Genomic DNA, 21,269 nt, shown 5'->3' with positions numbered 1-21,269 from the left:
GGTTGCCTTTATCTGCAATGCAATGCCACGAGGGTAGTTCCGAGAAGGAGCTCTTTCTAGATTATATCCAGTGTTTGAAGTATCTTAAAAAGGGAGTGAGACATTGCATTCAAAGATGTCAACTCCGGGTTGAAGTAATCTTGCTCGTCGAATCATGCCATGGAGTGGATATCAAATTTCTGGACACCGCGACTCAATAGCGATTGGACGTCGTCGGTCGCTCAGAAGATTGCGGAGACATCATACCAGATTCGTTGTGAATGGCTCCTGTCGGATTCAGAGCTAGAACAGGCACGCAGCAGACGTGACATTACCGGGGATTTCATTATCAGCTTCCTCGATAAGGCAGCTGCAGCGATCACAGCACTTTCTGCTCCAGAACTGGCCAAAAGAATAAAACAGCGCGACCTGACAGTGATGGAGACGACCCTTGCATTCTGCCACCGAGCAGCAGTGGCACATCAGATTGTGAGTACTAAGGACCACGAGCAGTCTCAATGTCATGGATCTTGAGACTCATTAATGGACTAGAACAATTGTCTCCACGAGATTTTTTTTGACCAGGCAGTTCAGAGGGCCGAGGAGCTTGATAGATTCCAAGAGCAAACTGGAACTGTCCTTGGGCCTCTTCATGGGGTCCCAATCAGTCTAAAGGACCAATTCTATGTCAGAGGCGTCGAAACCACCATGGGATACGTCGGTTGGATCAATACAGTTGAAGGCGTTGCGGAGAGCCCTGAGTATAAAAAGAGGGAAAGCGTTGTAGTCCAGGATTTGTTGAAGCTTGGAGCGGTACTATACTGCAAGGTAATCTATCCTTCTACATTCGCCCATCTATGGCTAATTGGGTTGATCTAGACAAGTCTTCCACAGACTCTTCTGGTATGTATGCCAAATATCACACTAGTCCGCGAATCATGTCTATTCTGAAACCTCCAATACCGGGCAGTCGGCACATTCTGACATCTTAGCTCGGTGAAACTCACAACAACATTAACGGATACACAATGAACCCCGTCAACCAAGCACTCTCCTGTGGAGGCTCCTCTGGTGGTATGATTACTAGCACGACTTATAAGATATATGCTAACAAGCACTCACCTCCAGGAGAAGCCTCTCTTCTTGCTCTAGGAGGAAGCTGTCTTGGTATCGGCACAGATATTGGTACTGCAAGCTGTTTGACAGATCTGTCTCGGTCCACTGATGCACTGAGTAAGGCGGTTCCGTGCGGATCCCCGCCGCCTTTTGTGGTATATATGCTATCAAGCCGTCCTTTGCACGTTTTCCATACAAGGACACAGCAAATAGCGTAGGTGGCTCCTTCCCTACTCAAGGAAATGTCTAATCACAACTGACATATGTGCGGCCTTTTAAGAATCCGGCACAGACGGTCGTCAAGTCCGCGGTGGGCTTCATGTCCACATCTCTGGCATCCCTTAGATTGATTCAAATCGCCCTGCTCTCGACCAAACCTTGGATATCTGATGCAGAAGTCGTTCCCATGCCATGGAGGCCTGAATACGAAAAGATCGAGGACAGATTATGTTTTGGTTTCCTGAGCTGCGATGATTTCGTCCTACCACATCCTCCAATTCTTCGTGCTCTACGCATGATCGAAAAGGCAATCAAGAGAAAAGGCCATAATGTGAAAGCCCCACTCGTTGAGTTTTACGGGTTCTGTTTTCTGCTTTCTGCTTGACGTTCGCCTCATGCACTGGACAGGTAACTGACCCCAAATGAACAGACCATCAGATGGAATCCTCCTTCACACCGCGAAGGAAGTCAAATACATGTAAATATTACGCTGGTCTCTATGAGAGGACAGATTTGCTGATAACTCTTATTTACTTGAACCAGAATCGATTCATGTACTCCGATGGCGGGGCGAATACGTGGGAGCAGCTGAGACTCTCTGGGGAAGCGCCGATTAAAGAACTGGTAGGTCAGCTGGGTGCAGGTCCTAAACCACCCCTGAGCCTACTAGAGTTCCAGGCCTTGGGTCTTCATAGAATCGAATATCGCCAACGGTACAGGGAATACTGGAATTCCACGATCGAACAGGCCGGAACTGGAAGGCCCGCAGATGCGTTCATCATGCCAGTTGCCCCCCACGCCGCCGTGATTCCGGGTAATTATTACTACTACGGTAACGAAAATTCCTTCCCTACTGACTACATATGGTTTGCTGAGACGCCCTGGTCATCCCATATGCAGGCTACTCCGACGTCATCAACTTGCTCGACTACACCAGCATCGTCATTCCTGTCACCAAAGCAGACAGAGGCTTAGACAAAGCTGAAAAGCACTACACTCCGTTGAATAAAACTGACAAGATGAACTGGGAAGCCTGTAAGCAAAACCCGAAAGCACACTTCCCCCTTCCCCTGTTTATGAGAGGTGGAGAAGAAGTTGCCTTTTTAGCTTCTTGAGCCACTATTCTCACGCTGACACCATGAGCCAGACAATGCGGACGCGTACGATGGAGCGCCAGTAGGCATCCAGATCGTCGCACGGCAATTCCAAGAAGAGAGGTGCCTCAGTCTCGCCGGAGAGATTGTCGCAGCCCTCGAAGCCGAAAATATAAATTATTTCACCATCGTGCCCAAGATGGCCAATCCAGGGTGAACAATGTTGCGCTCGCCGAGGATGAGATGTTCTGTTTTACCATTTCAGTGGAACTTTTAGGTGGTGGACAGATCTTCCCTCACTAATAACGAAAGCCGTAAATGGTGGCCAAGCGTAACAGGTTGGTCCCCAGCAGTGGCAGTTGACTGGTCCTTTCAAAATGTGATAGTGCCACCGTGGGCCTGGGGATTGAGGAGTCTTGCCTCCCTATTGTCAGAGCCTCGCCGGTCACGTGGGTGGTGTCGAGCTGTTCCTAACTAGTAGCCGTTCCTTAAGATAGCGAAGTCCTCATTGTCTGTCTACATACGACATCAATGCCATTTCATTTCCATCTTGCAAGGAAATCAAATAGTTCACCCAATCCCAGCTTGTCCTCCGTAAAGGATAACATCTATCGAACCGGGCTCGTTCTTACCGAACCTAGGGAAGTTGTAAGATGGAATCCATCCATCTCCTGCCTGCAAATGATAGAATGCACAATGAAGGAAAACGCGCAAGAAACCGAACTAAGAGTCGAACACGGTGAGCACTAACCGACTCGGCACGCCCCTGCAGTTCGTATATCGAGTCCAGACGCCCTAAAGCCTCAGACAAGTGAGCCCGCGGCTGCGCGTTCGCGAGCCCGCGAGCCCGAAAGATTGTAGCTCTCTCTCCGTGTCTCTCATCCAATGTCTGGCCAGGGCCCAGACAAGCCAAGGTCTGGGAGAATGGAAAAGTTTGCAATTTACTGTTTTGTTGCTGCCCAAGGTTACATCTATGTTACATTATTACACGGTCCGCATCGAGGTTCCAGCCCGCTCACCGGTCAGCATATAATGAGGTTTCGAGTTGCGAAAAAACCTGCCTCTATGCCTGCAAATATACATGCAACGACCAGAGATCGGGAAGAACCAAAAAGGAAACCGGGAAGCCCAGCAGTGTATGCACGGTACGCCTGCCACATTCAACAGCCGCGGAAGAATCGCCGCACGCCGCACGCCGTACGGCGGACAGTGGACGGTGTAGTCAAGTTGGGATGGAAAACGAGCGAAACAAATATGCGAACCGAAACCCGGGGCGAGAGTGGACTCCGTGAGGGAGACTATCCATAACTAACCGAACATTTAGACGCTTTGAAGCGAAGGGAGGAACATAAAGTGCTGACATGCCCGTATCCCCTGGAACTCCACCGTACCTGGATCGCCGTGTCACTTGCGTCCCCTTAGGCAATCGGACTGGCATGAAGGTTGACTGAGGCGAGAGCAAGAGAGAGCGTAAATGTCAATTAGCAGTTCGTGACAAACAGCCTTGGTCAGCCCGCTGTCAACCTTATGTACCTCACCCGCCTCACGATGACCAGTGGCCACTGACCACACTGAAGAATCTGTTGAGATGGACCTTATTGCACGCGGCCCCGGCGACGCAGAGGACGACGAGGCTCACCATTTATTGGGCCGTCCGTTCCCGTATCGCTCGCTCCCTTCAACGGCTGGATCGCGTTGGGTAGTAAGCTTCACAAAACTGGTCGGAGGCCCGAGAAGGCGGCTGTTGTCTACTAACCCTGTTCACTAGCTAGTTGGCCAAGTAGTCCTGCAGTTCGCACTCTGAGAAGGCGATTGGCTGGGCAGGTACAGCTGATTGATATCTGTTCTGGCCATTTCATGCACGCCCTTTTGTTTTAGGGTTGGGTTTGCGTCGAGTTGGGTTTGTGTCTTCGACAACGCTAAGCGTCATCTGGCTGGGAACTGGGCACCTAATGCTCCCCAACTAGGGGGTTTGAGGGATTATATCCCTGTCTCGGCCAGTTGGCCTTCCTCAGAAATGGTCCTGGGACAATCCCCCCGATCTCAGTTAGACCAGACGCCACTTTCATAGCATTTAGTTGTATCATTATATGCATTCATCATGACTTGCTTTCGATGGACGTGCACTATAAGTGCTGAGTTTGACAATATGCAAGGTGATGAGATTCAAGCTACAGAAGGGTTGGTTGTAATATGTGAGATATCTGAATGTATCTGAATGTCTCTGGGTATATACTTCGGCAGCATCGTGGGCCGTGAAGTTTGTGCAGGTTCTGTAAAACCCAGTCGTCTGCGAAAGTTGGGTATCAACGATGGAAGGCCTCCTCCAGTTCATAGTTATCGCATCAGGGCGAAAACCGCGCCCTCCTCTAGCCTCCGTGAACACCGGCCGCCGAGTGGCTGCCATCTCTAATGGTCTGGTGATGAGTAGCTTACAGATCGCTCCTTCGAACGAAGCCTTCAAACAAAGTGCTCGTATCGTAATCCACCAAGGTCCACCCGCCAGAGACGTCTCCAAATTTCAGGCCGCAGCCAGAAGTCGAAATTTGTTCAAGGCTCTTGAGGGTGTTGCGTGTCTTCCCATCCATGAGTGCGAGTTTCCATCCGCCCTCTGCTACTTCCAAGGTGTCAAATGTCAGGTCGAGTTGAGCACGGTTTTGCAAGATTGGATCTGCCCAGCTTCCGCAGAACTTGAGATCATGTTCAATCTGTATTTCGATCAGTACTCTTGCTTGTCCACAAGAGCTCACACTAGATCGATTTACCCCATCGTTAAAGAATCCCTCGTTTAGGTTTGAAGAATATGGAGACATGTTTTTCTACCCTGAAAATGGTTGGGAAAACCTGTCATAGTTGGATATATATATATATATTTGATGCTTATGGGCAAGCCGAAAAGCTCTGAAGGGGGTAATTGGTATCAAACGCTAATTGGTTAATGGCCCAAGTGTGCACACACAACATTCAAGGATTGCGACAGACAGACGGGACTGCGGAAGGGACCGCATTTTCCAGTCCCATAGTCGGACTGGGGATTGACCGCATCAGTTCTCTTCTCTCCGCACCCGTGGCCGTCTTGCAAGGTCACTCCAATTACACGAGGTGTGTGATGTGTGATAATGAGTAGACACAGCCTACGTTGACAGTCGTGTGCCAAGGCTGGCATTCATCGTGCGTATTCTGCTTGTTATTCCATGTCTCTTTGTGGCGCAGCAGCAACAGAATCGAGCCTCGGATGGCACGTAATCGATGCGACAAATTCTCAAAGTGGGTATAGTTTTGAGAATTGTTCTGGTGGTTTGCTCGACGTGTTGCTTGGTGAAAAGGTTGCAAAGTACTGCAAAATTGGATACCGTGGCTGCCACCCCAAGCTTTCGAAACGGCGAGCACAGAGTACTTTGTTCCAAAATAGTGTTGGACTGACTGATGGTGGGGTCTGGCTGAGCGGTTTGGAGGGAGAAAAATCGGCGTTCTATGAATTTGTAGCAAGATCATTCTAAAACTGCACCGTAGGCGAAGGGCGAGGGGCGTGCATACAGTTCTTGCAGTCGAATTGTGTTTTGATATCTGGTCGCTTTGTCACCACTGACCACTCGTTATGTTTCTTACTGAAATCAACGCTTGAACGAGTGATTGCGAAAGAAATCGGCGGCCTTCTCAGTAAGTCCTCAGAGTATTCAATAAGTCACTGCTCACTCTGACGCTGACAGACTTTACTCCTCTGACACGAATCCGTGTTGCGGCGGGTCTGGGACAGTGGAAAACACAAAACAGATCTAGAGCTGTCTTGTAATCTGCCTAATGTTCGATATTGGGGTGCAGGTCCACCGCAATTCCTAATTTTCTCCAATGGTTTGTAGAGCATTGAGCACACAGACCGTTTGCTTGGTGGGTGAAGATTACCAGATGCGTCAGCGGTCAGATATGATCAGCAAGCAAGATAGCTAGGCTCTCTAAAGCAGGGACTTGTGTCAATGTACGATAAAGTCCAGAAGCGTTGGCAGGTGAAACGAAGAGCATGGGTTGTAGAGCAACCTGACCTCCAAGCCGGAAAGATCGATGATTTAATTCTTTAACCAGTTGCTCCGTGAGGGCTGTTGGCCTGACTCCTCTCGCTTTCAATCTTCGTCGTGAGCATTTTAACATAAGTGCTCTGACTATTAGGACTAGCAGCTAACACATCAAAGAGATACTTCAACTCCAAAGAGTCGGACCAATTGAAATTTGAGATTGTCAGAGCATCCATCAGAGTATAGGCTATCTCAAACAGCTTCTCGAAGATGCCTAAGCCATGCACGAGTATAGAGTCGTAGCTGAGTTGATGGGCCGTAATGAATGTGCAGAGGTCTTTGGCTATCGTGATGGGATAAGAGGATGAGAAGATAGGATCAGCCGCACTATAAGAGATGAGACCTTGACGCATTGAAGCTTGCCAGAAGATAAGGCGCAACCATTGATGGGTGATGAGGACATCGGCTTTCTGGATGTCAGTCATGGCAAAGTGGTCAAAGGTAGTTTCGTTCAGATTATGCTGCAGTATGGCTACGTTGTCGATCGGTTCATCACACACGTCGGCAGAATTGCTGTTCCAAAGCTTGACGAATTTGTCGTCTAGAATGGAGAAGAGGTTCACCAGAGCGGAAAATCCAGCTAGCACGAGACCGTCTTGCTCATCGAAATATTCCGTTGTAAGGGGTGGAATCTGAGTGATCAAGGTTGGTTTATTCCGCAGGATGGCCAGGCCACGTTCAGTGATAAAGAGAATAGCAAAAGTGCGTCGTGCGCAAATTGATTGAATGTCGTCCATATTGATGTAGGTGCTATCCAAATGAAGCCCTTGATCGATAGCCATGCCAATAGCTTCGCGAATATAGAAGTGATGGGCACGTGGTTTTTTGAGCTCGAACAGGGCGACACATATATGATAGCTTGCTTGGACCGACAACAACGTGGCACTTTCGGCCCAATCGGCGTTGCTTCTCAGGAAGAAACATATGTTGAGGAATTGTGTACCAAGTTGCCATTTCTTCTCCATAGATAAGTCTGATTGTGGGGCAGCATGCAGGACTGTCATGGCACAAAGTGAGAGGATGAGGATCTTCTCTTCGTTGGACAGGTCCTCATTCGACTGCATCCTTTGGTGGAATGAAGATTCGTGGATCATGGGCCGAATAGGGTATAAATGCCTGAAATACTGGCGAATGCACTGAGACATTAGATATGCGGACATGCCGACTTCGGAACTCAGACCTTGGATCCTGGGTTCTATAGCAAGGTTTCCGGAATCGCTTCGATAGAGATACTTTGGACCATAAAGTGGCAAAGGAGAACCTGTGGTTGTGGTAGAAGGTGAGGCCGCATTGGTTTTCAACATGGCATCAAGTGAGCCAGGTTGGGTGATCGGAGTTGAGGTCCTGGAAGGAGTCTGAGCATTTGACCGAGGAGGCAAGAGAGTAGAGCTGGGGGCAGATGTGGGCATCTGCTCTGGGAAGATCTGCTGGGCTAGGTCGCTCACAGATAGATAGCCGTTTGGTGAAATTGGGGCCTGGAGTAGGAGTTGCTCAGATGGTTGCATCTGCCATGAAGCAGGAAGTTGGATGCCGGCTTGGGTGAAGGCAGAATAAGCATTGGGCTCGAACTCAGTACCGTTTTGCATTCCTAGTGGTACAGATCTCGGAACGTTGGCTGGGTCAGAGGTAGGGCCAAGGGCATCGCTAAAATGCGAGGTGGTGGGAGAGGTAAGAGGTGAGTCCAATGGACTATCGCCCGACATGGTTCTGGTCAAAGAGGGCATCTGTAATTGCAGCTGAGAGAGATCAAATGCTGGCAAGGCAAGATCTTGGGCGGACGTGTAGAGAGTCTCATCTCGCAGTCTGGCAATGACAGAGCCGGAGCCCTTCTTGGGGCCTCTTTTCTTGCGCGCAATGTCCCTTGTGCATCTTAGGCCCGCACCGACACATCTGTCACATGGCTCGGTCTTAGAGCACTTGACCTTCCTCCGTCGGCATGCATCGCAAGGCAGGAGAGAGTCCAATGACCCTGGAACGCCAGCCTGATCATCGGGGAGATCGGCCATTCATGAGACCCGGTAGAGAAGGCAGGGTTTAAGATAGAAGTAGTGTGTTTTTTGATGGAAACGATCTAACTTTCAGTCTGTTAGCAGAGTGCGTTGCCTTATAGCTGGCTGAGTGGGAAGACGGCGGACTCGAAATGCGACTGCGGCCGGGATCCCATGCTGTCTGTCGGTTGAGAAAAAGAAAAGGAAAGACTGTCTAAGAAATGGTTGGGATCGAAAGAGACGTAGGCAGTCAGCAAGACAGACTGGCTTGGAATGATCCAAGGGAAGGATGTAACCCCATTGTGTATAGAGAGAAAGTCAGTTGTGGGCTGATGCAGACGCAGACGCAGATGAAAGTGGGTTTGTGTTGACTTGGTAAGGGGGAAGGCGCGGACATGTGATGTGCTCTGGTGGAAGGAAGGAGGGGGACTCAGCGAGTGGAAGGTGCCTAGGCAATCCATTGCGGGGAAAAAGAAGAAGCAACTTTGATTTGCGCCTGTTGAGTCACCACGGAAAAGCTGGGGAAAGCTTAGGGGCCACCCAACGAGATCCTACACTACTAACGAAGCGAGCTCGCGCCTAAACCCCCCACCCTGCCCCTCTAACATCTTAACTATGATTGAATTCGGTTAGGCGTTTCTGGGCTTGCCGTTGGGGCCTGATCACCTAAAGCTATGATGCTACGAGTACTCTGTACAACCTCGTCTTGTACGGAGTAGTGCGTACTACTCGGTACCTCCGGGTTTGCAAGGCACGTGTTTTGCACCCGTGCCTGTGCCTGTGCGTAATTATGCCTGTGCCCACCACCCAAATTGGGCAAAAGATACACCGTGTAGTCTCGCACACATGAGCCTCTACACACGCGATCATTCTAACCTCCAGATCCCTAGCCACCGTCTCGCACTCCCATCGCGTCTACCATGGCCACAACGGCATCACCACCATTCACTCTCGATGCGGGTACCGCCTTTTCCCTCGCCGTGGCTTTCTCTCTGATGCCCAGCGCCCGAGCCCTTGCCGCCGTAGCACTGCCCAAATCCATCAAGCCAACCTACTACTACTTATTTCTGTGGCACGCCTATGACTTTCTCACCCACTTCATTATCGAAGGTAGCTACCTGTACCACTGCTTCTTCTCCTACATCGACCTGCCCATCCCGACCTCCGACTATCCGCACCCTGCCTCGCGCGGGGGCCCCCCGGTCCCACAGCTGTTCGGCCATTCTGACCGCCGCTATGGAGCGATATACTCACAGGCACCTATGGCTCGCCTGTGGCAAGAATACGCCAAAGCTGACCGTCGCTGGGGAGGAGCCGACTTGACCGTTATCTCGTTGGAGATACTCACTGTCGGCCTCGCGGGTCCAGCTGCGATGTATGTCTGCTATTTGATTTCCAGGGTCGCTAAATCAGGCAGTCAGAGCACCGCCAAAGCTAAATATCAGACCAGGATGTGGTTTGTGGCAGTCATGATTGCTACGGGAGAATTATATGGTGGCTTCATGACTTTTGCCCCTGAGTGGTTGAGTGGAAATCCCGCACTGGCTGGGGAGGACCCTGTGTATCTGTGGTTGTATTTGGTCTTTTTCAACATGCTTTGGGTCTTCATTCCGCTGTGGGTACTCTATGCCGCCTATACAGAGATCTCTGCAGCTTTCACTGCGCAGGGTGTCACGTCCAAAAAGTCGAATTAGTGAGCCTGAAACTAGCAAATTTGTTAATACAACAAGGGGCTGAACAACAAGAGGCTACTGCTGCATGATCTTCACTCAGAATCTCGTTGGTCTCGAGTCTTGTATTCGAACAATAGTCTACGTATTTTGACTGCTCGGGATCGTGCAAATAGAAAAGCGACTTGGCTTCTCATCTGACGGCCACCGTCTCCACAGCCTCGCCAGGTTCTCCCACTTCTTCCACACTCTTGCCCTTGGCCAACTCTTCTTTCTTCCTTTTCTCATCTTCCTCAATTTGCTTGAGAAGTTTCTGGCCCTCTTCATTTGTTGCGTCAATCACCCCTTCCTGCAAGCTCAACATTCCTCCTTGACCTAAGAGCCCCACAATCTCTTCTCCTTCCTCGACACTCATCTTGCCCAGGACAAGATTCACTTGGTCTAGACTGCCGGACTCAAGTGCTCGTTGAAGGCCTGGAGGAAAGTTATCGAAGATTTTCCGAGCTTGCTGCTCGACTGGATCCTCGGAGTTGGTTTCGGGAACATTGATGTGGATCTCAGTTCCAGGCTCAACGGCGTGGAGTTGTATCTGCTCCACACCGGCCGGATCGTTGGCTTCTTCTTTTTTCAGTTCTGCCGCTCGGTTTTTGATTCGTGCGTATGTTTCGTTCAGATCCTTGTTGAATACTTGCTGGGCCTGATGACCCTTGGTGGTGATTCTCTTGAAGAACACTCCCACTCCATCCCTTCCCAATTGGCGGCAATATTGGACCAGTAGGCTCTGATGAACACAGCCTCGGGCGTAGGTCTCTTGACCATTCATCTGTGCATTGAAAGCCTCGATCATCAAGGCGTCCTGTGTACGTTCGTTCACAATGTCCGGATGCTGGGAGATGAATTGCAGACTGGCCCGGTAGTCGCCAAGTTTGATCTGCGCAAATTGTTTGCCTTCCGGCGTGAGTTTGAGGTTGCTTTCAGATTCCTCGTCGTCGTCGTCGTCACCCTCATGCTTTTCTAAGAGGGCATCATCCTCGATATCAGCTTCTGCACCCGATGAGACACCGCCCTCGGCAGATTTGAGAGCGTCACGAGTGGTGGAGCTGAGGCCCAAGGGCTTGTTCAAGAGCTCCACGTTCTCAGTCTTTTTCTTCTTGGGTGGTGCTTTGGATTTCTCGGCCGGCAGAGCAGCAGGTTTAGACTTGGTAACAAAAGAAGAATTGAAGCCATCATGAATATCCTCGCTAGTAATCTTGGCAACGGCTTCCTGTTCCAGCGTGGCGAGACGCTTTAACAGGTCTTGTTGTAGTTTCTGGACTTTTTCGAGATGACCGTTGATGCCCACGACAAAATCTTTGTACCTGTCGTTACTACTCTTCTCGTCGACTTCCTTCTTGACCTGGTCGACTAAAGCACCCATCATCTTTGAATACCGGGGCTGGGGCTCTTTTTGGTGGGTGTAGACACCCTCTGGGGGCTTTGGTGGTTCATCTTTAGAGGGGTCACCGGCGCTCTCGATCAATGATTGAAAGACGAGTTCTTCAGGGTTTTTGGTGAGTGCTTCGTCTTGATGTTTCTTGAGGGCATCGAGCAAGGCATTAATTCTTTCTAATAGACCATCATTGATGATGCGTTCGTATTTGAGGGTCTCGATTTCGACTTTACGCTGAGCACGCTGTTCGTGGATCTGGCGTTGTTTTGCTCGAATGAAGCTCTTGGTGTCGACGTTGGGATGAACTTCGACATCGGAGTCATCGGAGACTTCGAGTTTGTCCCACTTGTCGTAAGAGATAGGCATGATGAGATGGTTGTTTAGGGTTGGACGTTGGTATTACATACAAGTGGAATGAGTCCTGAATTATTTAACTGGTTCTGGTGGTATGAGGACTCGTAGGGACTACTGCACTGGAGGGGTGACTCGGGCGAGGGGCAGAGTCTCAAGAGGCTGAAGCACGAAATGACCGTATGCACCACAGTAGGATGCTTACAAAGAGCTCGATCCGGAGAAAAGTAGGGCCCTTTCCCAGAGCCACTAGCAGGCAATTAGTGGGTTAGCAGCCAATCCCTCCTCCTCATCGTTCGATTGATCCGATCTCGCGCGTCGCTCTTGCCCCATTCGGATGCTTTCCTTCCCTCTTCACTTTTCAGCAACTCCAGGTGTCGCTTCTCACTTCGACTTCCCTCACACCCAACCGCTGCTACCTCAAGCCTTGCTCTTAATTCTACGTCTCCTTTGCCTCTTTACCTTTGTCGATATGGGGAGAAGGAGACAGCTTCCCTTCCTTCTCTAGCGACCCACCTTCCAAACCCCACCATGAATGCGACACGCAGCTCTTTGCTGCTCGCTTTCAGGCCTTTCCAACATGGCACTCGCTTAAACCCCCTCGACCAGAATATCCTCCTCTCTCTATATAACTCGGCTCCCAGGCATTCGAGGATACTTTCGCGACCTTTCCATGCTTGCTCCCAGTCCTCCGCCGTCTCTACTCGACCGGCCCACTTTCTGTTGAGATCTTTACCCGCACCTCACACCCCTCTCCGTCCTACCCGCTCAAACCTCTCCTCTCAGCCGCGTCATTTCTCAGCATGTGGCATATTTCAGGAAAGCCCAACGCCCGTTATAAAGGACCAGGCGAGAACAAAGTCGGATGATGATGCTGATTTGGAAGAGGAGGCTTTTGAGAAAAGTGAAAAGGCCGCTCAAGCATCCCATGTCAACCTCAGTGCCAGACTTTCCAAAGAAGGCGCCTCTGGTAAATCGTCCGGGTTCGGCGAAATATGGCGACTCATCAAGATTGCTCGTCCCGAAGCCGGGACTCTTGTATGGGCTTTTCTATTTCTCCTGATCTCCTCTACCATCACTATGTCAATTCCTTTCTCCATTGGCAAAATCATGGATATAGCCACCAAGGGCAAAGCGAATACCGAGGGCCCGGACGCCGAACTCAAGACCGACATGCTCTTCGGTCTGAGCTTGACCACCTTCTACACCGCCTTATTTGCCATTCTTGCTACAGGCGCCGCAGCCAACTATGGTCGCATCATTATCTTACGCATCGTCGGCGAGCGCATTGTTGCCAGACTTCGATCACGACTTTTTCGCCAGACTTACATTCAGAACGCCGAATTTTTTGATGCCAACCGTGTAGGAGATTTGATTTCCCGGTTGAGCTCCGACACTATCATAGTGGGTAAATCTATTACTCAGAACTTGTCTGACGGATTGCGCGCATTTGTCAGTGGAGCAGCTGGGTTTGGTCTCATGGCTTGGGTCTCATTGAAACTGACGGGGATCTTGACATTACTCTTCCCTCCGGTCGCCTTGGCTGCATTCTTCTATGGTCGTGCCATTCGAAACCTCAGCCGAAAGATCCAAAAGAACCTTGGAACCCTGACCAAAATTGCTGAGGAACGACTCGGGAACGTGCGCACTTCCCAAGCATTTGCTGGGGAAATTTTGGAAGTACATCGGTACAATATTCAAGTACGGAAGATATTTGAGCTGGGCAAGAAGGAGTCACTGATCAGCGCCACCTTCTTCTCATCGACTGGTTTCATGGGCAACATGACTATTCTGACACTCCTTTATGTCGGAGGAGGCATGGTATCAAACGGGACGATCAGCATCGGCGAACTCACATCATTTCTCATGTACACTGCCTACGCCGGATCGTCTCTTTTTGGCCTTTCTTCATTCTATTCCGAACTGATGAAGGGCGTGGGCGCTGCTTCGCGCCTGTTCGAGTTACAAGACCGACAGCCAACGATCCACCCAACCAAAGGGGAAAAAGTGATATCGGCACGTGGTCCCATTAAATTTGAGAACTTGTCCTTTAGCTATCCGACAAGACCTGCTGTTAACATTTTCAAGAACCTTGACTTTGAGATTCCGCAAGGCTCCAACGTGGCTATCGTTGGACCTTCTGGTGGGGGAAAGAGCACAATCGCATCATTGATTTTGCGGTTCTACGTCCCCAATGAGGGACGTATCTTGATCAACGGCAATGATATTGCAGAAATGAATGTCAAGTCTTTACGGCGGAAGATTGGCATTGTGTCGCAGGAGCCAGTCTTGTTTTCAGGGACTATTGCCGAGAACATCGCGTATGGTCGGCCACATGCAACGAGGTCCGAGATCCTACGTGCAGCTAGAAGAGCCAATTGCCAGTTTATCAGCGATTTCCCGGATGGGCTAGACACGTTCGTTGGTGCCCGAGGGGCGCAACTGTCTGGAGGTCAAAAACAACGGATAGCTATTGCTCGAGCCCTGGTCAAGCAGCCGGACATCCTGATCCTGGACGAGGCGACCTCAGCGCTGGACGCTGAATCTGAAACCCTCGTCAACGAGGCCTTGGCCCAGCTACTAAAGGGTAGCAACACAACTATCTCAATTGCGCATCGTCTCTCAACCATCAAGCGGTCTGACACTATTATTTGTTTGGGCAGCGATGGCCGGGTTGCCGAGATGGGGTCTTTCCGAGATCTTAGCAGCCGGCCAGATGGAGCATTTACGAAACTCATGGAGTGGCAAATGAGTGGTGGTGAGACGGAAAAGTCCAAGGTCAGTGAGCTTGCGATCAATGCGGATCGGAGTGGTCCTCCGTCTGAGAAGGATGATATTGACGCCGACCTGGAGGCGCCTGACGAGGAAGAAGGCGAGAGCGAGGAGATCCAAGGCAGCAAAGTACAAGAAACAGTGAGTAAAGCAGTGGATTCGAAGACGTGATGGGAGCGATTATCTGTCGGTGATAGATTCTTGCGAAAAGAAGGATGAGTGGATAACGGTGGCTGGAAATGGGGTTTGTCGATGACCCTATACTCCTTATTGTGATCAGACAAGCATAACTATACCGATGTATGTATATTGAATTGGAAAGCGACTATCCTCGACTCAAAGCAAGACTCGGATGATCTCTAATTGCTAGTATAGGGTAGTAGTCGTAGCAAATAACAGCAAAGAGTTGGGAATATCACATGCCTGATTAAGCAAATCACGGCCCGCCCAACAATTGAAAATGCGAGGAGGCCCCCCACCCGACCCTTATGGGTGCCTCATCCACTCATCCACTCCCTTGCTCCCTCGTATTGCCAGTGCCCTGCGCATCCGACTCTGCAGCGTGTAGCATCAAGTGGTCCAGCACCGTCAGTCCATGTGCTTTGTCTTTTTGCCTTTCCCGCCACGGCTCACCGAAGCGGACGGAGGACGAGCCATCTCATCGCCGCTGCTACTGTATCAATCCTTTCATTTCCGACATGCCAGCCACCACCTTGCTTTCCCTCCGGTGGCACTGTCATTGTCACTGCCACTCGTTCCTGTCCTTCGCAAGTCGGATAGCAGGCTCGTCTTCACCTGATCCTGGTTGATGGAAGAGCCTCGTCCGTCTTCCACGTTGTGGTCTACAATTCTACTGCTACAGTATTACTCCAACTGCTAGTATTTACATCTACCATCTAAGCAAAATGGCAACCAATATTCAGACAGTCATTGAAGAGGCCGAGGACATTATGTCTGCAGACCTAGGCAACACCAATGCTCCCACCCAAGTCCCTTCGCCATCTCCCAACCCTCCCTCTCAGCCCAAACCGAAGATCCGGAGCAAGTATCGTCATGTGGAAGCCTTACATTCCAGAGTGCAGCCATCGGTCCTCAGTCACGAAACTGCCGAGACTCCCAGTTTTATTGGTTTCCGCAACCTCATGGTCTTAACCATCATTGTCATGAACCTGCGCCTCGTAGTTGAGAATGCTCGAAAATATGGCCTGCTCATCACTCTCAAGTTTAGCTTGGGCGGCCACGATATCAAGGCAGCAGCCCTCCTCTACGCACTCACTCCTGTTCATCTCTTCGTTGCCTACATAATCGAACGGATCGCCATGGAAAATGTCAAGGGTGTTATTGGCAGACGCAAAAAGGCCGAACTGGACAACAACGATCCTCAGATCGAGAAAGAGAACAAGGATTTCTACTATACATGGTGGTGGATTGCTGTGGTTCATACATTGAATGCGTCGCTAGCTTTGCTAATCACCAGCTTTGTGGTCTACTATCTGATGGACAATCCTGGACTTGGCGCCATTAGCGAACTTCATGCCATTGTGGTTTGGCTCAAGACTTGTTCATACGCCTTCACAAATCGAGACCTTCGACATGCTATGTTACATCCAGGAGGCCCGGAGTCTGCATTGCCCCAGGTCTACTTGCAATGTCCATATCCCCGGAATGTCACGTTGGGTAATCTTTGTTATTTCTGGTGGGCACCCACCCTCGTCTATCAACCTTTTTACCCGAGGTCTCAACAAATTCGATGGACTTTCGTTGCAAAGCGGGTTGGAGAGGTGGTGGCCCTCAGTGTCTTCATATGGCTCACCTGTGCCCAATATGCGGTTCCTCTTTTACAGAACTCACTCAATGGCATGGCTGTTTTCGACGTGCCCTCAATTTTGGAACGATTAATGAAACTATCGACCATCTCCCTCATAGTATGGCTCGCCGGTTTTTTTGCCCTGTTCCAGTCGTTCCTCAATGCGTTGGCCGAGATCATGAGATTTGGCGATCGACAATTCTACCAAGACTGGTGGAACAGTACCACCCTGAAGATGTACTGGTCAACCTGGAACAAGCCAGTCTATCATTTTATGCGAAGACATATTTATTCACCTCTTGTCGGCCGTGGTTGGTCTCACAAAGCAGCCAGTATGTGGGTGTTTGTCTTTTCTGGATTTCTGCACGAGTTGGCAGTGGGGATTCCATGTCATAGCATTCTCGGAGTCGCATTCCTTGGAATGGTCCTTCAGTTGCCACTAATTATGGTCACCGAACCTCTAGCAAAAAAAGAAGGCATGGGAAAAGTCATTGGGAATTGCATTTTCTGGGTTAATTTTGTCTTCGTGGGCCAGCCTTTGGCCGCTATGTTATACTTTTTTAGTTATAAAGCGAGGCATGGTCTACTGGGTGAAGCGATGAACCAACGTGGATGAATCAGGTAAACATGTTGTAAGTAGACATCAATCACTCCGCATTCAAATGTGCAAGGAGCCACGTCGTCCCTCTTTGCCTTCATACCCTCACATGTCTCCATTCGACTATAGCAGATCACGTGCTCCATGACGTCTAGGCTCAGCCCATCATCACGTGATCACAATGAAGAGGCTGGCATTTTTGAACGTGACATTTGACATTTGAATTTCGCGCGCCATCCATTGCACAACAACTTCACCCCTTCAACTGAAGTCCTCTCGGCCGACCTTCACTTCTGTGCAAGATGCAACGTGATCTAGGGTGATGCCAGTGCAGCGTAGAATGTTCACCGGATCATGATTGCAAACTGATCACTCATCACTGTCTTTATTCAAGGTGTCTTCGCCGCTGTTTTGAGACCCCATGTCAACATCAACAGGACATCTCATCTCATCCCGACCCTAGTCTACAGTGTGGATGACCATAGTCATCAATTATGGCCGGCGTATACGATGACCAGCAAGGTGAAGGTGGGTTCCGCAGGAGACGACCACGGCCTATCACCGACTACGGCACCTCCATGGTACAATGGCTAGACAAGCGCAAACCTGGGTATAGAGGGTCTCACCACTATGAATCAGAGCGACCCAGTCTCAGCTATGTTGTCGATATGTTGCCGCCCCATGCGCGACGCGATGCTCCAGCAGAATCAATTCCCGTGCGTCATTTGCACACTTCTCTGGGGAAATCCAAAAAGCCTGTCACTGTGGTACGGTGGATGCCTGAGGGCCGTCGCTTGCTGGCCGGCGTGCACAACGGTGAATTCATGCTTTGGAACGGCATGTCTTTCAACTTCGAAACCGTTACTGTCATGGGCTCGAGCTCGTTGCGTGCTGCCGAATGGTCCAATCGAAAGGATTGGCTGATCTCTGCAAATGACGAGGGGACCGTCTACTATCTACAGCCAACCTTGAACAACCCGCACCGTTTCAAAGCTCACGATGCTCCCATTAGAGATCTAGCATTTGCCCCCAGCGATGCAAAGTTCGTCACCGCTTCCGATGACAATACGCTCAAGATCTGGGATTTCACTTCCTCGACTAATGAATCCACCTTCAAAGACCATGGCTGGGATGTGAAAGCGTGTGATTGGCACCCGACGAAAGGCCTGGTCGTCTCGGGCAGCAAAGATCACAGCGTGAGGCTATGGGATCCACGAACCACAAGGAATTTAACGACCCTCCATGGCCATAAAAACGCAATCACAGCCACAGTCTTCAGTCGACTACGCGACCAGCTTCTTGCAACGGCGGGTCGAGATGGACAAACGCGTATCTTCGACCTACGCATGATGCGCGATGTGGCTATTCTCCGAGGCCACGAAAAAGGCGTTGCCACGTTATCATGGCACCCTATCCATCCTTCTCTTCTCAGCACGGGTGGTGACGACGGCTCGCTGCTCTCGTACCTCCTCACGGAACCCAACACTCCCCTAGGTCTCTCCTCCACAACCGTCTCGCCCTACGATACACCCGACCCACGCTCTGCACCACCTCAGTCAATCTACCCCGCCCATCGCATTCCTCACGCACACGAATCTTCCATCTGGAGTCTCGACTGGCATCCCCTCGGCCACATCCTTGCATCTGGCTCTAACGACCACTACACGCGATTCTGGTCACGCAGTCAACCTGGCCAAACGACATGTTTCAAGGACCAGTTCCATCTTGGAGAGGAAGGTGCGGAGGCTCAAGGTACTTGGGATCGGAAATCTGGTCGTAAGCAGGCCAGAGAGCAAGAGGAGCAGGAAGAAGAGGACGAAGCAGAGGGTTTGGAGGATCAAGCTCCAAATGCTCAGGGTGGGGGACTTCCCGGCCTCAGTATCCCGGGACTGCCAGGTCTTAGTGGGCTGCCTGGGATTGGGGTGAATGGATCGAGCGTCCCAGGACCAACACAACCTCTACCGGGCTTCCCCCCTCCGCCCATTCCTCCACCTCAAGGAGTAAACCCAGGAGGTTTATTTCCGGGCTTCCCTCAAACTCTGTCTCAGCACCCACCTCCTCCCTTTCCACCTCCTGGATTGGACCCGGATGCATTACAACGGCTCTTCTCCCACGCCCAGCAGCAGCAAACACCGCAACCACACGCACCAGGAGCTACGAATGGACCACCACCGCCCCTCTCCTTGCCCTCACACCACCAGCCTCACTACGCCATTGATTTCGCAAACCTAAACCTCCAAAACCTGCCGCCGGGCTTTCCCCCACCACCGCCTCCAGGAATGCAGTTCCCACCAGGTGGGCTCCCTGGATTAATTTCGCAATCAAACACACCTGTCGGGGCCGGCATTCCTGGTCTAGGTGGGCCGCCAGGCGTCGCCGTCGGCATCGGGACACCACCGAATGGCGCTGCGGCGTCCAGACAGCGAATCCCACTTCCGAGTCAGCAGGATGGGTTCAAGGCCGAACAGGCGCGAGGCAATTTCCGCCATGCGAGATAGTGCTTTCCTGCATGCCACAGTGGGCAGAGGAGTGGCTGGGCAGATTGATGGTCAACTGAAAATCGAGGAATAGTCGGGCGGTGATGGATGATCCGTGAAAGACTCGCCTTTGGTGCATTGACTACCCAAGTAGTTGATTTAAGCGATGCGCGCGTGTGTGATCAAGTCCGCCCCTTTCATAGGGAATCGAATCGAATTTCAACAGGTTTATTTCACTCTTGTTGTTCTCGCTACTGTTATATGCCTCCAGAGTGAACTTTAAAGGGAGGCCGTCATGCCGGTGAGAAAGAAAGAATTGGATGCGTTTGAGAACGTTACTCTATCCAGTTGTCGATGACTCTCTCGAGATGTAGTTACATAGCTAGATGCTATACAGGATTTGCCTTCGGCGAAGGGCGCTTCTGTAGCGTTAACAGTATACCGTGTTTCTTCCTTCCTAGGAGTGTGCCCACTCGAGTTTCTTATCCCCTGCCTCCCGCCCTCGCTCCCGCTCCCCAAATCCTCAAGCTTTCTTTGACCAACCTCACGGGTCCCCCACGAAGCGGCCTAAATTCGGCTTGAAAAAGGGTTCTCCGCTCGGAAACGTCGAGCCGGGCAAATGCAAGAAGGTGTTCAGCATGAACGCCGAATTCGTATCGATGAAGATCAACAGCCTCGACAAAAATCCATCAAGCCCTAAGCTGGCCAGGCCGTGCCGCCGGACGCGCAGCATTTCGTCCACGGCGCGCATGTGCCAGTGGTACGCGTGCGCGTCGCCCCAGATCGCCTCGTAGCTGGCCATCTTGGCCGTTGCGGCGATGAGTTCGTCGCGCACCGGCGCCGTGCCCTCCTCGGAGGCGGAGGATAGGCTCTGGCGGAGGCCGTGCAAGGCGCATTGTTTGAGCGACAGGAGCGTGCGCGCTAGCGAGGAGTCGCGCCGCTGTGCGGCGTAGTGCGATGCCGAGAAGAGCACGATCACCTGGAAGATGACGGGCGAGTGCATCACCATGGGGAACCATCTGGTCTTCAACAGCACCGAGTCGCTTCCGCCATCAAGCTCCGGGATCGCGACCGCGAGGTGGTCCAGGTAGTTCTGCACCACGATCGGCATGTATGGTTCGTGGTAGACGGGGCTTTTGGATGCTGGGATCAGGGCCATGCCGGAGAGTGGGCTCAGTGGGCTGGTCCTGCTGCCGCCGCCGCTGCTGCTAAGAGAAGCCGAACTCGTGTTGGAGTGGTGTGGCTGTTGGGACTCATATTCAGGATCTCGCACTTGGACGGCCCAGCTGAGGTTCTGGCGCCGTGGTCTTCTTCGCTTTCGAGGTGGCTTTTGCTGCGGTGGAAATTTGTCCAAGCCAGCGTTGAAGCTGCTGCTGGCTGCCCCTCCTCCACTGGCTTTCGCCGCATGAGATCTTACTCGCCGCCGGTTTTGCTCGGCTTCAGGCCCGTTGACGAAACCTGCATTGACGAACTCCAACGCTGGCTGGGCCATACTTTCATCCTGCAATACGAGACATTATGACATTCTCAACTGCCCCTTGTGGCACGGTTCTTCAGGGTTGAAAGTCCGGAATACGCCACTTGACGATACCTGAGGTCTGTCAGTGAATTTAGGTTCTTACTGTAGTTAGAGACGTACTGGCACCCCTGGCACATGGCTACGTAGGAGGATACTTACGTAAAGGAGGCCCGAGGGGTC

At 51.2% G+C, this 21,269-nt stretch overlaps 8 protein-coding genes across 8 annotated transcripts; 5 read left to right on the top strand and 3 right to left on the bottom strand.

Annotated features, from left to right (window-relative positions):
* Positions 1-159: 159 nt before the first annotated feature.
* On the top strand, positions 160-2,625 carry A1O9_04736 (uncharacterized protein; the record flags this gene model as incomplete). The annotated part of the gene is made up of 11 exons (XM_013407024.1): positions 160-468; positions 532-807; positions 859-882; positions 972-1,053; positions 1,108-1,164; positions 1,218-1,309; positions 1,376-1,645; positions 1,745-1,792; positions 1,858-2,146; positions 2,215-2,349; positions 2,462-2,625. The coding sequence occupies 11 exons, from the start codon at positions 160-162 to the stop codon at positions 2,623-2,625; spliced, it is 1,746 nt and encodes a 581-aa protein (XP_013262478.1).
* A 3,855-nt stretch (positions 2,626-6,480) lies between these two features.
* A1O9_04735 (uncharacterized protein) lies at positions 6,481-8,484 on the bottom strand (the record flags this gene model as incomplete). Its single annotated transcript, XM_013407023.1, has 1 exon — positions 6,481-8,484. The coding sequence occupies one exon, from the start codon at positions 8,482-8,484 to the stop codon at positions 6,481-6,483; it is 2,004 nt and encodes a 667-aa protein (XP_013262477.1).
* A 902-nt stretch (positions 8,485-9,386) lies between these two features.
* Positions 9,387-10,160, top strand: A1O9_04734 (uncharacterized protein; the record flags this gene model as incomplete). Its single annotated transcript, XM_013407022.1, has 2 exons — positions 9,387-9,841; positions 9,866-10,160. 2 exons carry the CDS (start codon positions 9,387-9,389, stop codon positions 10,158-10,160), a joined length of 750 nt encoding a protein of 249 aa, XP_013262476.1.
* A 169-nt stretch (positions 10,161-10,329) lies between these two features.
* A1O9_04733 (cell division cycle protein 37) lies at positions 10,330-11,931 on the bottom strand (the record flags this gene model as incomplete). Its single annotated transcript, XM_013407021.1, has 1 exon — positions 10,330-11,931. The coding sequence occupies one exon, from the start codon at positions 11,929-11,931 to the stop codon at positions 10,330-10,332; it is 1,602 nt and encodes a 533-aa protein (XP_013262475.1).
* A 1,065-nt stretch (positions 11,932-12,996) lies between these two features.
* On the top strand, positions 12,997-14,859 carry A1O9_04732 (ABC transport system ATP-binding protein; the record flags this gene model as incomplete). The annotated part of the gene is made up of 1 exon (XM_013407020.1): positions 12,997-14,859. The coding sequence occupies one exon, from the start codon at positions 12,997-12,999 to the stop codon at positions 14,857-14,859; it is 1,863 nt and encodes a 620-aa protein (XP_013262474.1).
* A 734-nt stretch (positions 14,860-15,593) lies between these two features.
* Positions 15,594-17,111, top strand: A1O9_04731 (diacylglycerol O-acyltransferase; the record flags this gene model as incomplete). Its single annotated transcript, XM_013407019.1, has 1 exon — positions 15,594-17,111. The coding sequence occupies one exon, from the start codon at positions 15,594-15,596 to the stop codon at positions 17,109-17,111; it is 1,518 nt and encodes a 505-aa protein (XP_013262473.1).
* Positions 17,112-17,587: 476 nt separating this feature from the next.
* Positions 17,588-19,591, top strand: A1O9_04730 (uncharacterized protein; the record flags this gene model as incomplete). The annotated part of the gene is made up of 1 exon (XM_013407018.1): positions 17,588-19,591. The coding sequence occupies one exon, from the start codon at positions 17,588-17,590 to the stop codon at positions 19,589-19,591; it is 2,004 nt and encodes a 667-aa protein (XP_013262472.1).
* Positions 19,592-20,114: 523 nt separating this feature from the next.
* On the bottom strand, positions 20,115-21,062 carry A1O9_04729 (uncharacterized protein; the record flags this gene model as incomplete). Its single annotated transcript, XM_013407017.1, has 1 exon — positions 20,115-21,062. The coding sequence occupies one exon, from the start codon at positions 21,060-21,062 to the stop codon at positions 20,115-20,117; it is 948 nt and encodes a 315-aa protein (XP_013262471.1).
* Between the last annotated feature and the right edge of the window lie 207 nt (positions 21,063-21,269).

This window comes from Exophiala aquamarina, assembly GCF_000709125.1.
Source record: "Exophiala aquamarina CBS 119918 chromosome Unknown aczIA-supercont1.3, whole genome shotgun sequence".
NCBI classification, from domain to species: Eukaryota; Fungi; Ascomycota; class Eurotiomycetes; order Chaetothyriales; family Herpotrichiellaceae; genus Exophiala; species Exophiala aquamarina.
Note: the sequence above shows the minus strand (reverse complement) of the source record. Positions and strands in the feature narration are given on the sequence as shown.